The sequence below is a fragment of the Fringilla coelebs genome (genome assembly GCF_963513975.1).
Source record: "Fringilla coelebs genome assembly, chromosome: 9".
NCBI lineage: Eukaryota > Metazoa > Chordata > Aves > Passeriformes > Fringillidae > Fringilla > Fringilla coelebs.
The window spans coordinates 28893970-28910989 of NC_140067.1; the positions used below are offsets into that span (position 1 = coordinate 28893970).

Sequence of the window (17020 nt, forward strand, 5' to 3'; positions counted from 1 at the left end):
TGGGATGGACAGGGTGGGGAAGAGCAGCAGGCAGCGCTTGGAGCCCCTGGTCATGCTGCAGTCAGTCCTTGCTGGGCTGGTGTCTCGGCAAGGTGGCTCCAGTGGATCTGGCTGCTCTGACATTTGGTTGTAGCTGCTCGGAGACCTTCAGGAGAGCCAAAGACAAAGGTGCCAGAGCCCAGTGCCTCCCTGCTGCAGCCCAGCCCTGCTGGATGTGAGTGGTCAGAGCTGTTTGACACTGACCCGTGTGATAGCACCAAGGCTTTCCTGCCCGAACTCCCGGTGGAGTCACGCTGGGATGCAGTAGGGCTGTCCCAGGACCGTGTTGCCCTCTCCCGTGGGATTTTGGCAGGGCGGTGGGCTGCCTGTGCTAACCTGTGGCCTCTCTCCTTCCTACGAATTCCCAGAGGACACGACCTCGGTCCCTGCATCACCCACGTCATCTGGGTGTGGGGAGCACTCGGTGACGAGGATGCCCCACAGAGAGGCTGGGAGCGCATCTGCCCCTGGTGCCAAGGTCAGCGGCGAGCACAGGAGGTGAGGTCCCTAAAAGCCTCCCATCCTCCGCGATCCTAAAGCGGGTCCCTCGCAGCTCTGCGGCCGTTCCCCTGCTCGCCGGCTGGAGACGGGGGACCCAGCCTTCCTCCGTGCCGGGGAAGCCGTGGATTCCCGTCCGGGCTGCTCCAGCAGCGGCAGGTACGCGGCCCCAGCCCCGCTGCAGAGCGCTCCGACCTGCGGGGCCGTGAAACTCCCCGAGAAACAGCGAAACCTCACAAGCAGGAGGGAAGGGAGAGCCGCGAAGGACGGGAAACTGCCGGGGCTGCGGGAAGGCTCCAAGTTTCATCTTCCCCGGCCGGGCGGGACCGTTCCTCCGCGGGTTTCCCCTCCCCGAAACCGATGCGGTTTGGCGGAGACGGAGCTCTGCTTCTCCGGGGCCGCTTCCCCCTTCGGCCCCGCGGAACCCGCGCCCGGAGCGCACCGAGCCCCGCTCGGCGCCAGGGATCACTGGAGACGAGCCCTCCGGGGCAGCTCTCCGACTTTGGTGCTGGGATTTGTTGTTGTTGTTGTTGTTATTTCTTTTTTGTTTTCCTCCTCCCAGCACTCATTTTCTTTAAACACTCCGGAGCAGCGGGAGCGAGGCGCCCGGGGCGATGCGCAGCGCGGGGGAGCGCATCCCCGCCGGGGACCGCCCCGGGCAGGGGACCGACTTTCCCCAAAAACTGCCGGCCTGGGCTTTTCCTGGAAGGGGGACTTGATTTCCAGCCGGTTTCATTACTGGGAGAGACTCTGTGGTGGGGCACCACCCTCTACCTTTTTTTTTTTTCTTTTTTTTTCTTTTTTTTTTTTTCTTTCCTTCTTTTTGGCTTTCTAAGAAAAGAAGGAAAAAGAAACCAGGGAGCGGAGCGGAGCCGGAGCGGCCAGGCCGAGCCGTGCACCCCGGAGCCGGGAAAGGCCGACGGCCCCTCGAGGCGTGGCGGGGCCGGTGCCTGCAGCCAGGCAGGAGAGCGGGGAGGAAACTTATTTCGAGTGGGGTGGAGAGGGGAGGGCAGGGGGTGGGGGTCGGGCAGGGAGGTATCAGCTCCAGGAAATGTGCCTTGGCAGCAGTCGGACGGGCGCTTCCCCGCAGGTTGGTGCGCTCCTCTCCGGAGCCGTCCAGGGAGCCGCGGCTCGCTCCGCACCCCGGGCAGCGCCGGCGGCGGGGAGGCGGGGGGCTGCGCTACAGCCGGGGAGGCAGGAGCCGCCGCAAGACCCCCCAGGAGCGGTGGCTGCCGACGCCTCTCCCGCCGGCTCCTCGCAGGAAGGCACCGCCCGGGCCGCCCCAGGTAAGCGGCCGAGCGCCGCCGACGGCAGCCCCGCATCCTCCCGTCCCGCATCCTCCCTCCCGCGGCTGCGGGGGCCCGGCTCCGGCGGCCTCCCCACGTCGGGGCCGCGGGGCTGGGGGGCTGCTGCGAGCTCGGCCGGGGCAGCGGCTGCGCAGCCGGAACGGGGGGCCCGAGGGGTTCTCCCGTTGGGAGGGAGGAGGGAGCGCGGCGCCGGGAGCGGGCGGGCAGCCGGGGCGGGGAAGCCCCGGCCGGGGCGGCGGGGCCGGCGGCCGGGCTGAGCGCGGTGCGTCCGGGCTGTGTTGGCAGGCGGGCGGCGCGGCCCCTCGCCCGGCCCGGCTCCCCACCATGCTGGACGGGCTGAAGATGGAGGAGAGTTTGCAGAGCGCCCTGGACCCCGCGACCCCCTTCTCCTCCTTGCTGGGTAAGTCGGGGCGCCCCGCTTGCCCTCCTGGGGACCCCATAGGGCGGGGCACGGCCGGGCGGGCCCGAGCGATGGATGGGCACGGGGGGTTCGGGAGGCCCGGGGACGCCTTTCCCCGGCTCGGTCCTGCCCGGCGCCGCGCCGCTGCCTTCGCCCGGAGCGTGCCCCCGGCGCCCGCCTTCGCTGCCCCCGCTTCGTTCCGCGATTGCATTAAATTGTGTGTCCCCCTAAACGCCCCTCGTAACGAAGGGCTATCCTTCGTATCGAGCAATAAATAATTCATTTTTTCTTTTTATCTTCGTTTTAATATCGGTTTCAAACCGTCGCCCTCTCTCTGAGCTGCGGCTCCGCTGCCGCCTTTCCAAGAGGAACGAAATTGGGGGCGATGTGCCCGCCCCGGAGCTGCCCTACGGCACAGGTCCCTCCTGGATTCCGCAGCAGCTCCCCGCACACCCCCGTCCCCCCGCGACCCACGAGCCTGTGCGGGAGAAGCGAGAACCGCGGGACCCTCCGTCCGTCCGTCCCTCGCCCGGCCCGTCTCCCCGGCCGCCTTTCCCTCCGCCCACCCCAGCCCCGGCTCCTTCCCCGCAGGCAGAGCCGCGACCCCCAAGTCGGTGTGCGAAGGGTGTCAGCGAGTGATTTTGGACCGGTTCTTGCTGCGCCTGAACGACAGCCTGTGGCATGAGCAGTGCGTCCAGTGCGCGTCCTGCAAGGAGCCCCTGCAGACCACCTGCTTCTACCGCGACAAGAAGCTCTACTGCAAGCTGGACTATGAGAAGTAAGTGTCGCTTGTCCCTCGGGGAGCCCCCTTCGCTCTGCTCTCACCGCCCACAAAGCCCCAGTGCCCTGCGAAAGCTTGTGAGGGGGGGGACTGGTGTCCGGGTGCTGCTCCCCGCTTCCCCTGCCCCGTGTTTCCCTGGAGGTGCCAGCCCTTGCCGTGCAGCGCGGCGAGTTGTGCTTCTGCCCCGCGGTCTCGTTGCCCCCTGGTTCTCCCCTTTTCAGAGGTGTTTCGTTGTGCTCAGGTTGTGCCCTGGGAATTGAGGATGTTTTGTTGGGAGCCACGGTAACCCCAGGTCTGCGCGGGGATGGGGCCAAGCATTTTCCCCTGGCTTTATTTTCCTACGGAGCATCTGCAGGAGGGAAGTTATATCCTCCCTGACCTGGTCCTGGGCGAGGCTATCATCCTAATATCCTCACAGGCAGGGAAATGCTATTGCTCTCCCCCCTGGTTGGTGGGGAAACTGAGGCACTCGGCAGGAACCAGGGAAGGCCCTGCTGAATTCAGAATGTTGACTGTCACACAGAGGCTTTTCCTGCATCCAGGTCTGCGATGGTGAAGAAATTTGGGTTTTAAAGCCTCCCGGCCCTGACGCTTTCCCCTTTGGAAGTGTGGGGTTAGGAGAAAGACAGTGAGAAAATAATTTTTCTTTTTTAAAAGCAAAACCGTTCCAGTGGGAATGGGGAGAAGGCTGCTGAGTCTTTCCTCCCCTGCAGCTGCTTTCGTTTTTTCCTGCTCATCCCGCTCTTGCTGTCCTTTCCGGACCCCGCTGCCCGGCCGACTTTGGGAGCTGTTAAATTTTTCTTGCCTCGGGGCTGGTTGTTTCTTGAGGAGGGTGTAGGTGGGGGGCCACATCCCTCACTATGGCGATAGCACGGCTGTCAAAGCCCTGCAATTTAATTCCCTTTTTTATAGCAGAAAACGGTGATTGCTGGTGCTCTCATCCCTGGCCTTCGCCGAGCTGCTGAGCGTGCCGGGGTCTAGCCCAGCTCCAGGCCTTCTTAAAGTTGGGGTTTTGGGGTTTTTTGGGTGTTTTTGTTGGTTTTTTTTTTTTTGTCCTTTAAATCCCGTATTGTGGGTCTGAGTTTAATCACTATGGATACAAGGCAAATTGAAAGCAGAATTTGTGCGCGTGACCTTGTTTTCAAATGTTTACGAAAGAGCGGAAGAATTAGCTGCTGTGAGAGTGGAAAGGAGAGAGCTGCGCCATGGGGTGGGTTTTTGTAGGCAAAAAAATTGTTGAGATTGGGTGCGCTGCTCGTTTGTCTGTAGAAATTTGGCTACTGGTTCCCATACATTTCCACCACGGTTCAATTCTCATTTTCTGCTTTATCCGTATTTTTGTTTGGACCATCAAGGGGAAACTGGGGTGACTGTCACCCAGAAATGCCTTTCCAGCTTGCAGCACATGTGGATTTTACTCTTGACTGCAGCTTGTGAGCTCTTGAAGTGGCTCCAACCTGAAACCCTCCTCTGATGTCTGTTGGCCGTGAAAGAAATCGGTGCCGCAGTTGGCTTCTTGCTGTGCCCATCTATCTCACTGTTGGGATGGACAAGGATGATCGCAGGGAAAAAATGTCACAAATTTTTCCTGAGGTCCAGTAGTAGCGCCATTTTTTCTGGTTATTTCTCGGCTGTGTTTGAGTTGGTGACTTTTGCTCGAGCCGGGAGGCTGAGGCTCTGTGACGGGCGGTTTCCTGAGGTGTGATGGTTTTAACCCTAACTCGCTGCTGGCCTCTTCCCCTCCCGCCCCTGCCTGCTTCTTGCCATCATCTCGTTGTCCCCTTGCATTTAATATTAAATATTCTAGCACGGGGGTGCAGGTTTGTGTCCCTTTTCCTTTCATCCTCCCTGCAGGACTCTGCTGTGCCGCTGGTGCGACTCCTTACCTGGCAATGGCAAGGATGCAGAGCCCCAAAGAACTGCTCCCTTTGGGCTCTGCTGAGCTTTATATAACACTCTTTATTTACCAAAAATCCCTCTTTCTTTTCCCAAATGCCCATCCTGCCTTTGGACTGAGCATTTTTCTGGGTGCAGGAGCGCCGTGCCTGCCTTGGCCAGTAGCGGGGATTTGCGAGCGAAACGCGCGGAGGAAGAGCCGCTGCTCTCAGGCTGAGCTCATTATCTCGAGCTGGTTAATTATCACAAGTGACTGACACTCCTTGCAGTGGAAAGCCGAGGATCCTCCCGGTGGCAGCGGCGTAGCCGGGCTCCGGAGGCCTCTCCGGGTGGGAGGGCTGCGTGTGGAATGCTGGGGGTGTCAGGGAAGCGGCCGGGATCCGACCTGCCGCGGTCGCGGCGTCGGAGTTCCACGGTTGTGTTTGGCTGTGGGTTTTTTTATTTATTTTTTTATTTATTTTTAAATTAAAGAAGGGATTTCTCTTCCCGATGGTGAACGTTGGGGTGTTTTCCCCGGGAGTAGTAGGTGCAGAATTTTCCGGCAGGTCTCTGCGCTCTCTGAGCTCTGTCTGCGACAAGGCCGCAGAGGGTTAATGAGGGAGCGCGGGACGGCAGCTATGCCTTCGGTTATAAATACACCCATGGAAAGTGTTACGGACGGGTCTGAGCGAGCATCTGACTCGGCTGGACTCTAGAAATCGAGGAGTAATTTGTTAAAACACATGTTTTACATTTCTTTGTCTTTCACAAAGAGGAAGAACTTGGGAGAGGACTTGGAAAGGGATGGATTAAAGGTCGTGGGTGCCAGGTCAGGTCTTGGCATCTCTTTGGGGTGCCACGGCTCAGGGCCCACGGGTGTTTTGGATAGGGATGCTGTGTGGGAACTTGGGGAGCTGGGGGTCACTCTTGGAGCAGTTTCCCCAGCACTGACAGGGAGTGCTCCTGGAGAGGGACGGCTCAAGCCTGTGCCCCTGGGACGGCGTCTATTTGGGGCAGAGGACGCTCGTTACAGAACATCCCGAATCCCGCGGCAGCCCCCGGCGCTTGTCCAAACCTGATAAGTCTCAACTATGACAAGGTTCAGTCTTCGCCCTGGCCGGCTCCCCGGCTGCAGAGTGGCCCTGGGGACGTGCCCCGGCTGTGGGGCCCCTGCGGTGGTGGATCTGGGGGGGCAACACCAACCTGGCCATAAACAGGGAGGAGTGCTGGAAGCCATGGGAAGAGCAGGGCTACTCTGGAGCTTTAAAATCTGCATGGGAATCGTTGAGCCCCCTCTTGCCTAGTGGTGTTTCACAGTAGGTATGCACTGGCCAAGCAGAGCCAGGGCTGTAGGGAGGACCTGGAGGCACGGGAAGATCCCCACGGCAGGTTCTGGGGGCCGGCAGCGCTGACAGCGGTGCGGTCATGACGGGGGGCGCAGCTGGGGAGCGTGGCGACGGCGGGACGGCTTGGCACATCCCCAGCCACGGCGCAGAGCCCCGGCCCCAGCCCCGGCTGGCAGGAGCAGATGGCCAGCACATCTCGGAGCAGGCCTGGCATGTGGGCGCCGGCAGCGGAGGGGCGGCTGCAGCCCCCGAGCCGCCACCGCCGTGCCGGGCTCCCCGGCCGAGGCAGGCAGTTGTGTGATGCTCGCCCTGTCTTCGCACGGCGTGATGGCTCTGTGCTGCTGCCAGCTTCCACGCGGGGCTCTCCTCGCCTGCCTCCAAAACCCCGGAGTCGTGAGCTTGAGTGGGTGCTCCTCCTCCTCCTCCGTGAGTTAAAATCTGGAGTTGTGTCCGGTTGCAAAGGGAAGAGAAATAAAAATCCTTCCACCCTCCCGGTGTGCGCGCGTGCGAAGGAGCTCGTCGGCGTTGGGTTTTAAAATCAAACCTGGCGTCTTCGCGTGGGGGATGAGCCTCAGTCCTCAGCAGCGCGGTCCTGCCAGGCCAGGGATGGATCTGCGGGCTCAGGGTAGCCCCCTCTGGCCCGCTGGAGGCTCCTCTGGCAGCTGCTGCTGTAGAGGAGAGAGGGAGAAGAGGTTTGGAGCATGGTGGCTGTTTATTCTGCTTAACGTGGGTCGTGGAATTGCACAATTACCTGGCGCTGCTTTCCCAGCCCGGAAGGGCTGTGGGGGGAATAATCCCAGATGGATCGAATGGAGGCAGTGCTGGACACTTCAACACAGCCTGGTCCCACCAGCTGGAGAGTTCCTGTGGTGGGGTGGGTTTGTCCTGGTGGCTTGCAGCCTCTCACCTTGCCTTCTCTCGCTTGGAGAAGTGGGAATTTCTGTGCTTTTTGTGGCTGATGGGGGAGAACTGTCCCTCCAGAGAGGCTCAGGTCAGCCCAGCTGCAGTCCAGCATGTTCTCTGGAGGCCCGTTTCCCTTCTTGTAGGGCATCCTGTGGAGAGGATGATGCTGACTTGGGTTTCTCCAGCTGGCCAGGCACTGGGAGCAGTCAGGCTGGCCTGGACGGGTTGGCAGAGCACACGCCAGCTCCGTGGCACAGCGTCCCTCGTGGTGGTCTCTCTTTCCCCATCTCTCCGTCTTTCCCTCTACCCCTTCCCATGCTTCTTGCCTGCTCTCCATCCCTGCCTAGCACCTCTCCTCCTGTAGCAAACACCTCTCTGTCCTCACCCACAGCTCCTGGAGGAATAGTGCTGCCTCTCTGTGGGCTGGGAGGAGCGTGGCTGTGGGGCAGCCGAATCCCCACCAGGACAAGCCCTATCCTCTCAGTTGTGGGACTCCCCCTTTCCAGAGGGAAGGGAGAGATTTGGCATCTTGCCCCTTCTCTCAGCCCTTAATTAGATTTGTCTTACAATTAATGTTTCATTGAAAGGCCTGGAAGCGAGTGGGGTTTGGAAGATTTGGAGCTAGGCAGTTGAATGGACTTGTCAGCTCTCCCTCCCTGGTGGGGACTGGCAGTGGGATCCTGGAGACTCCAGGCCAGTACCATCAGAGTCACAACCTGAGCATCCTTGGGACTCTTTATGGTTTCTGCCAGCTTATTTTGGACATACCATGATTTATTTTTTTTTACCTTTTTCCCCCCACCCTACGAGCTGGTGCTCCCTGCTCAGCCCCCAGTGTGGCTCTTCAAGCTGTGGGAATCGCTTCAGGTTTTTGCAGTCCTGACAAAGGCACCAAAAAGAAATCGGCTGGGGAAGAAAGAGGGGTTTGTTTCGTTGTGATGAGAATTTTGTCTCCACCAGCTGGAGAGACAGCTGGGGTCCTCTCCTGCCCCAGCTCGCCAGCCCTCGCCTCGCCGGCTCCTCACCTGCTCGCAGCCGCCCGGCGCAGGCAGGGATGTGCCAAGCCGGGGGTTTCAGGGACCCCCACTTGGGTTTGTGCTTCCTTGGGGAGCCCTGCAGCAGGCTCTGGACCTGCTGGTGTGGCCAGGCCAGCTGATTTGGGAGCGGGGGGCAGTGCTGGGTGTGGGCTGTGCTGCCGGCTGCCCAGCGTGCGGGCAGGATTTGCCGCGTGTGCTGCCGGGGACGCTGATCCCTGCTGGCTGTCCCCAACCCTGCTGGCAGCACTGGGCTGGCCTCAACGTGCCCAGATCCACAGCAGTTTCTGAATTTGGTGCTGCACGCTCACCCCAGGGTGTGGCAAGGGGGATCCCAAAGGCCCCTCTGCCTTGGAGCAGGAGAAAAGGGAATTTGGGGTCTAGGGCTGATCTCCTGCTCACAAGGGTTCAGGTCCTGCTCCTGGCTGAGAAGGGGGAAGACCCAGCAGTTTGGATCTGGATCCACAGTTCCCCACTTCTGGTGAACCTCGTGGTGTGCAGCCAAGGGGGTCCTCAACACTCAGTGCTGGAGCATGTCTGGGGGAGGTGGGAATGAGAATTGTCCCGGGTATTTTTCTTCTCAAGGTGTTCTTTGTCTCTTTGTGCTCTCTTGTCTCTGTCTTGTGCCCTCTGCAGAAGCAAACGTGAAGCAGGGTTGGGGCCTGGGCTGGAGGACTGTGCCTTTACCTGCTTCAATCAAGCACCTCCTCTGTAGCAGTAGTGAGGAAGATATTTAAAGCGGGGAGAAAATACTTGGATTTTACCAGGCAAAAATACTGGGGTCAAGCCAGCTTAATTTTCTTCTTTTTTTTTTTTTTAACATAAATGTGTTTTCATGAGAAATGTGAATTCCTGTGTGTTTGAGATTTCAGAAGGGGAAAGGTGAGGGGGGCTAGCAGCGCTCCCTGTCGTGGCAAACCCTATGACAACCCCTAGTTTTGTTCCTCAATACTTTTATCCTGGTTGGAATCCTGCTTCCTGGCAGAAAGAATCCAGCTGGTCCGTGGTTATCTTCTCCTGGGGTTGTTGGCCCTCAGGGGCAAAGGATGCACCAGTGTTGTCTTACATGTCTCTGTGAAACCAGCAGGCATCTCATTGCAGCTCTGTTTGAGGTTTGCTGTTTGTTTTTGTAGTTTTTTTTTTTTTAAAGATGGTCAAACCTTGGTTGCCCAGGAGAGGGGTTCTGTAATTCCTGGCTTCCCACCTCAAATATTTACGGACAGCCAGATGCCAAAGCTTTTGCAAAAGGCGTGGGGCAGGCTGAGCTGTGCCGTGCTGGGGCTGTGCAGGGCACAGTGCTGGGCTGATGGCACCCCAGTCCCCTTTATTTGGGGGGTTTTCTGTCTGGTGGCTCAGTCTTCTTGCTTATCTGGGAGTTTTCTGGGGTCTTATTAACAGAAGCTTGTTAGGGATCCTTCAGGTGTTCCACGTTTTGTAGGCTGGCTGGCTGAAAACGGGAGTTTCTCCCACAAATGTTGGAGTTTTCAGGAGGGTGACGTGTGAGTTTCTGAGTGCAGGGATGAAATCATGTTGTGTTCAGTGCAAATAATTTATTTTCTCCTGCTGCACTGCATTACTGTTTTCAGTAGAGTGTTTCAAGTGCCCATGAGCATAATCCTGGTTTTTGGGGTCAGGTCTTCTGCACTAGTGCCTGGTCTGGGTACAATGGACCATGGTTGCACACAAGAGAAAGAACTGACAGTTCTTTCTTCTGTCCCCCGTGAAATGGAGCTGGAAATACAAATCTAGCTTAAAAATGCTCCTTTCATCATCATTAGTGCTTACAGCATCTCTCTGGGTGAATTTGAGCACTGGATTTGAGTCCTCTGTGTCTCTCCAGATCTGCCTGATTTTTATGTCACACCCGCCTTTGTGTTTTCCACACCTTGGCTACCTTGGACCACAGGTGAGCCAGAGTTGGTGTTGCAGCTCCTCCCAGGCACATGGTTAGGGTACAGATTGACAGGAGAAGGCACAGATCATTAGGAGAGCCCCTCTCCTCTGTATCCCAGCAGGCAGTGAGGCCAGAGGGTCCCTGTGGCTCCGTGGCAGTGGATGCGTGGCTGTCCCTGCACGGAGACATCCCGCTCTTCCTCGGGGCCAGCGCCTGGAAGGGCAGAGGATGCTGGAGGATGCTTCCTCTGCCAGCCCTTGTGCTTTGTGAGCATTCATCCTCCCGAGCTGTCTCCGTGTCACTGCTGTCCCTACATTGTCTCTCTCTGCTCCCCACCCCTCTCCTTCCCTCGTGGGTTTCTTTTCCTAACGCCGTCCTTGACAGCGGAACAAATCCCTTTTCACGGGACCATCGCTCCCCGGCCCGTTGCCCCCCGCCCCTGCCGTGCAAAATCCCCCTCCCCTGTTCCTCTGGAATGACAACCACCATCCCAGTGGGGTGGAGAGCCCCTGAAATCCCTCTGGGCAAGGTTCCCTGCCCTGTAAGGGAGCAAAGTGGGGTCTTAAAAGCATAAGAGGCGAGGGCGATTCCTGGGAATCCATTGTTTGGATACAATTGATCTCTTTGGGAGGTGCATCCTCTCCTCTGATGTTGTGCTTCAGAGATCCTTGGATGGACCTGGAGCCTGTGTGTCCTTCCTTCCTGCCTGGGGCCAGTGGGGCCATGCTATAAGTTGATTTTTCGCTGCATAGCATTGCCCAAGGTGGCTGAGCAGGAAGAGGACGGTGGGAATTTTCTCTTTGCTGCTGAAAGCTCGGGGAAGCTTTTGGCTGGAAAAACTTGGAAAGGAGAGAGAAACAGGTTAAGGGACCTGAAGGCAGTTTTCAGCTGCAGCAGCTTTTTTTATTTGAAAGAGTCAGTGTTGTCATTTCTTGCCTCCAACCCCTGCCATTGTAAAATCACAGGGATGCTTTTGTTGGCAAAATTTCTGCTTGGAATTTGCTGGCCCTGCTAAGCCTTTAATTCTGGAAAACTGCATCTTAGCTATGAAAAGGGCTATTAACCCCTGCAGTGATTTATCTAAATGGGAGGAGGGCAGTGTCACATGTTTGCAGTGGCCTCCACAGGGGTGATTGAGATGAATAAATTAATGGGTGCTGCTAGTGGAGGTGGGCGTTTGTTGACGAACAGCCCCAAAATTCCTGCCTGATGATTTCTGTGTTGAGCCTGGGTGGGAGCTGCCCTCCAGCCTGCTTCTGGGGCACCTTTTGTGGGCATCTTTTCTGTTTCTGGTCTTGGAGAGTCAGCAGGAGAGGAGGGAATGCCAGCTGTGCTCTGCTGTCAGGTGTGCAGGACCCCAATTCTTGCTGGATGCTGAAGAGGGGATGACAACCTCCTTTCCCCTTCCATCCACACCATGTTCCTGCAAGGGCTGAGGGGGAGGAGGAGGCTCACACAGGATTCAGCCAAGCCAAGGTCTGAACTGCCCCATGGAAATGCAGAACTCCAGGTTTTGGCTGCAGGGAGAGCAAGATGTTGCTCACCTGTCCTTGAAGCCGGCCATCCTCTTGGCTTGGGTGTCTGTGGGCTCTGGAGTGGTGGGGTGGCTCAGGCTTTTGTGCCTGGAGCCTCACCTGTGCCAGAGGGTGGTCAGCTGGGTTGGTGATGGTGAGGGAACTGAAATCCTGGGTGATTTATATCCTGGCATCTCCCCTGCCCAGCAGCTCGCAGGAGTGCTATCAAGCAGATAATTTTAAGTGATGCTGGGGGTGTGGGAGCTTGGTTAGGAAATCATGAAGTGTCTGAAACTTCTTGATGCCTGCTCAGGTGGGTGCTGCTCCTTCCCTCTGCAGCCATCATTAGGAGAGGCTGAGAGAGCAACCTCAGTGGGCTGGAGTAAAAGTTTAATGAGGCTTAAAGCCTTGGAGGTCAGGCTCTTGAGTCTGAGCTTGTTTCAGCTCTGGATCTGGGAAGGAGGCTTAAGCAGAAAGGAGGAGAGGCTTCCTGCATGCATTACCTCAAGGACATTAAACCCCGCGGGCTGATGGGAGAAGCTGTTGTGGAGATGGATTAGGAGAAAGTGATGAAAGAAGACATCAGAGATGGGTGAGGGTGGGTGGAGGGCCCTGTGTGGTGAGTGTAGCTCCGTGTGAGATGTTTATCCTTGGCAGTGGGAAGGCTGCCCGTGGCAGAGACAAAGTTTTTCTGGCCCCTGCTGTGCCAAGATGCCCTGTGCAGCCCCAAAGGCGGGTGGTGGAGGTGCTGGCATGCAGCAGGACCTGGATGGCTCAGCCAGCTCCTGTGGGAGATGCTCCAGGCTGGGGAGGGCTGCGTGGGACACAGCAAGTTCCGTGGCATTGTTTTGTTGCTCCGTGGCCAGCCAGGTTCAGAGGCACTGATGCAGGAGGATGTGGAGTGATGAATCTGGCTGCTAAACCAGAGGCCCAAATCTCAGTTCTGCTGGGATGGCCCATCCCCATCCTCCAGAGGAAGTGCAGTTTCCCTGCCAATAATGTCTTTATGCTATTTCCAACCACATAAGAAAACATCCCAGGAACTCCCTGAATCCTTGGCTTTTAAAGTAAGTATACCCCCACCTTGAACTGATTTATTTTTGCCTGTTTTGGCAATTCTGTCTCCAAGCATCAGCCGTGATCCTTCCCTCCCCAGCCTGATGCCTGCAGAGCACCACTCTCAGGCAGAGCAGCCTCATTTTGGAGTGATGCTTTGCAGGTCTCCCTCGTCAGCCAAGGACGTGTATCAGGCACGTTGTGGGTGAGGGGTGCTGATGAAACAACACCCAAATCTGTGCCTTTCCCTTTAGTTCCCTTGTGCCAGAAAAGTGCAGCAAAAGCCAACCAACGGCGCATCTTGCCGAAGCTGCGTTTTTTTTTCCATGAGGATTAGTGGTTCAAGAGCGGGGATTTTCAAACTGACAAGCCCTTGGCAGAGAAATAATTACAGGCTTTTTTATCCTTTGTATTTCCTAAGTAGTTCTAAATAACTTTTTCCCTTGAGGCATTTTTTAAAGTCTAAAATACGGGGGGAAAAATGTGAATTTCCTTAGTGTCCTTGAAAATATGCAAGATGTTTGTGGAGACTATTTAAGTTGCAGCTATAAGGTTTTCTGCGTGAGCTTTTCGCTTTAACCACGTCCAATCAACCAAAGTTTCTTGGCTGGTGATGCTTCAGAAATGGATCTTAGGAATTGGAGATGGAGGGAGATGGATGTGATCACTTCTTGGCCATCTCAGGAATGCGAGTTTTGCCTCTCCAGTGTATTCCCCACGGTTTCTTACCCCACTCCTTGCTTTAAGAGAAGATTTCTGGGGCTGCTGGGGTGGGTTTTCCTTGTCAATGTCTATTATTTGATTCCTCCAAGGTGCTGTGTGTCCCTCTGGGAAGCCACGGCCATCCCCCTTTCCTCAGCATCCTGCAGCATTTCCAGGGGCTGCAGAGCCCAGCAGGGCTCCCCCACCCCTGTCCTCTGCTGGCTCCTCTCCTTGCCTGTACCTCCATCCTGAATGCTTTGCCCACTCTTTTTAATTTAAAAAACAGAGAGAGTGATGTGAAAAAAACCTCCTGGGGGCAGCTCCACGACACACATGAGCTTCTGCCTTTTATCCCGGGGAAAATCCACCTCCTTTGAGTTTCCATGGAAGCCCTTGGTGTGGTACCTTAATTTTCTGAGCACCCCTGTGCTGCACCGTGTTTTGCCATGCCTGGAGCTCTTTTCACCCCTGCTCTTTTGCCCCTCTGGGAAGAGGGTGCTGTCCCAAATCCCAGCTATTCCATGCCTGACCCCATATCCATTCTTCCCTAATACTGAGCCTGCTTGTGATGCAGGGGGGGATCTGGGAGGGCGCCCCGGTGTTTGCACTAGCTGCAATATCACAGGGCAGTGCTGGGGCTGCCTTATTGCCTCTGCTGTCAGGGCAGTGCCTGGGTGCTCCCCTGGGACTGCTGCTGCAATATTCCTGCCGTGGGCAGGCTGCTGTTAATAACAGCATTGCTCTACCTTGGCTTTATTAAGTGAGGGAAGCCTCCTTTCCTTCCACCCCAGGCACGTCAGGGTCTGGCCTTTGGGGTGAGAGGGAGGGAGGTGGGAGAGGAGAGGGGGGAGCGTTTGAAGGAGTCAGAGATGCTTGCTGCAGAGTGGGGGATGGCCAAGGAGGGTGATATCTTGGTGAGGACCCTCTGCAAAACCCCGCCGTGGGCTCTGCCTGACCCACCCCACTCCTCCCAGCCCTTCCTCTCCCTTGGGGCTGTGGTGTTTGGAGAGTGGGGTGGTGAATGCTTTGCTTTCCCTATTCCCCCTTCTGCTGAGGACCCTTTGAGGGTACTTAAATTCTGGTTGAGCTGGTGAGGAGGCCACAAGGTAGCTCCAGGGCTCACAAAATCCCTGCAAATACGCCAGGTGACCCTGCAGGGGAGTGCATGGTGCCAGGAGGGGACCTGCCTGTCCTGTCTCTCTGCTGCCTCAGCCACCATTTCTCAGGGGAAGGGGTTTTTGGTTTTTTTATTCCTCAGCTTCCCCACCCAGACGCTGTGAATCCCACTAAAACTTTTGACTGGAGCAGGGATTACGTGCTCGGGTTTCAGCCCTTGTCTGCAAGTGGTGTAAACTTTCTGCTGGAGCTCAAGTGACATTTTGTGGGAGATAGGAGAGTATTAAGTGTTGGTCCTTGCAGATAAAAATAGCCACTGGCCCAACGACATTTTCTGTCATCTTATCTTTGCTGCATTGCCTCCACGCTGGTGCTTCCACCCTGGGCTTTTCTCATCCTCGGGTGCTGGGGGCACCCAAAGCCCCACCCTGAGCATCCTCACCTGGCCAGGCGTGGGCACTGGCTGTAGAGCTGAGGCCAAACTCAGATGGGAGCAGCAGTGTTCCTGAGAGCTGGAAGGAAACACCAAACCCAGGATCCCTCTTCCATTGGAATCACGAGTCCAAAGTGCTCATTGCTGCAAACCTCAGCGCTCGAGGGGGAGCTCCCCTGCTTCAGGAGTCCCCGTGTGCTCACACGTGGCTGCCTGAGTGTTTTTCCCGTTGCTGTGTTCCCGAGCTGATGTTTTTATCCCGAGGTTCCAGCCGGGGCTGGCTGGGGGCCCCGCAGCAGCATCGGCAGCGCTGACTCTGGCTGCTCCAGCGCGGCGGGGCTGGGGCTGGGCGGGAGGAGAGGGAAGGAGAGCAGGAGGAGGAGGGAGTGGCAGGGTCTGGCTTGCTGCTGAGCTGAGAGCAGATCTGCTGCTGGGAGAGGCTCTCTCACCCTGCCTGGCCTGCCCCTTCCCCAGCTCCTCTTTGGAGCAGCATCCATGTGCTCCGTCTCCATAAACGGCTCTGGGGGAGCCCGTGTGCGGTTGGAAGGATGGCAGCAAGGACAGGGTCTCCTCCTCTTGAGCCTCTCCTCCTCGTGGCTGGGCCAGGGAGCCCCCTGGTATTGGACTGGGCATCCTTTGAGGGTGCCTTGATGCCATCTGCTTGTCCTTCTGAGTGAGGATGCCGTCATCATTCACCCCAAGGATCGCTTCATGGGGAATGCTGCACCGTCAGGCTGGCCTCAATGCAAACTTTTAATTGCAGCCCTTAAATTCCTTCCTGGAACAAGTGAAGGCATTTGGGAGCAGCATCTTTTCCACATTCCCCTCGCTCTCTGGTTCCAGGCCCACCTGCTCCTGGGGGTTTCATCATCCTGCCTGGTGTCCTCCATCAGCTGAAGCATCTCTCCCTCCAGGAGTAAGGAGCCAGGTCCTCCTCGTGTGTCCGGAGCCAAACCAACACGGTGGCACTCGGCCACTTACAGTAGTGGGCGATTTCTGAGCCCCTGCCAGGAATTCTTCCAGTGGGATTGGGAAGGCTGTGGGGTGTTAAATTTGTCCTGCAGTGTGTAACCTCTGAGCAGAGCCCGCTGTGTTTTGTAACGGGTCATACGATGCCGGCCGCCCGCCCTGCGCCTCAAGGTCAGGGCTGAGCTTGGGGCCACAGGGGCAGCTCCTGGCTGCAGCCCTTCCTGCCTTCTGTGCCTCTCCTGGGCTCAGCTCCCTCCTGGGGCAGAGCCTCTGTCCCCTCAGGAGCCCAGGCTTGGAGCTGGGGGCTGCTTTCCCCCACCTGGTGAGGCTGCAGCCCTTCCTGCCTCCTGTGCCTCTCACCAGGCTCTGCTCTCTACTGGGGCAAAGCCTCCAGCAACCTTGGGAGCTTGGGATGTTTTCAGCCACATGGAGAGGCTGCAGCCCACATCTGAGGATGTCTCCTGGCAGGGTGTGCTCCTGGGATACAAACCCTGCCCATGTCTTGTGTGCCCCCAGCACGCTGTCCCCACACCTGCAAACCGCTGCCCTCAGCCAGAACTTGGGCAGGTTCAGCTCTGTTCCCCGAGAGTTCTGCAGCATCAGGCCAAGGACAGGACCTTCCAGGGTACTTACAGGCAATATTCCCTCGTTCTCCTAGCCTTAAAACATTTCCCAGTAAGGAGTTTATGTTGTATCCCTGCAGCTAAGGGAACTGCTGAGTAGAGAAGGGTCTGGCAGAGGTGAGAAGTGCAGGGTCTGTGTCATGGTGAATAATCAGCGATGCTCCTGCCTGCTCTGTCCCATGGCTTTCAACCCCCCTGAGGAAAAGCACATCCATCCCAAAGGGAAGAGCCTCTTACCAATAAATAAATGTTTGAGGCCCATCATTGTATCAAGGAATTAGAAGGGGCTGTTAGGACAGGCTGTTAAATAAGAATTAAGAATTAAAGGTTTCAAATATTAATGGGCAATTGGCCCTCACCAGTTCTCTTGTTACACAAACGTTTCATTTATAATGTGGACCCAGGCTGGGATGTGCTGAGAGATGCTCAGGCTGCAGCCTGCACACGGGGGTTAACGTGGTGCTCTCTCCTGCCAGAAAATAATAAAAGCCAGGGACTGTCTAGGGATTGTGCATGAAGGATTAGGAAGA

General features: G+C 57.0%; 1 protein-coding gene across 1 annotated transcript in view; it reads left to right on the forward strand.

Moving 5' to 3' along the window:
* Positions 1-2168: 2168 nt before the first annotated feature.
* LMX1A (LIM homeobox transcription factor 1 alpha) overlaps positions 2169-17020 on the forward strand; it is a gene marked incomplete at both ends in the record, with an annotated part of 40976 nt that continues 26124 nt past the window's right edge. Inside the window, 2 exons of the mRNA XM_084211651.1 lie at positions 2169-2244; positions 2836-3022. Coding sequence (XP_084067777.1) covers positions 2169-2244; positions 2836-3022 — 263 coding nt within the window. The remainder of the gene's footprint in view (positions 2245-2835; positions 3023-17020) is intronic.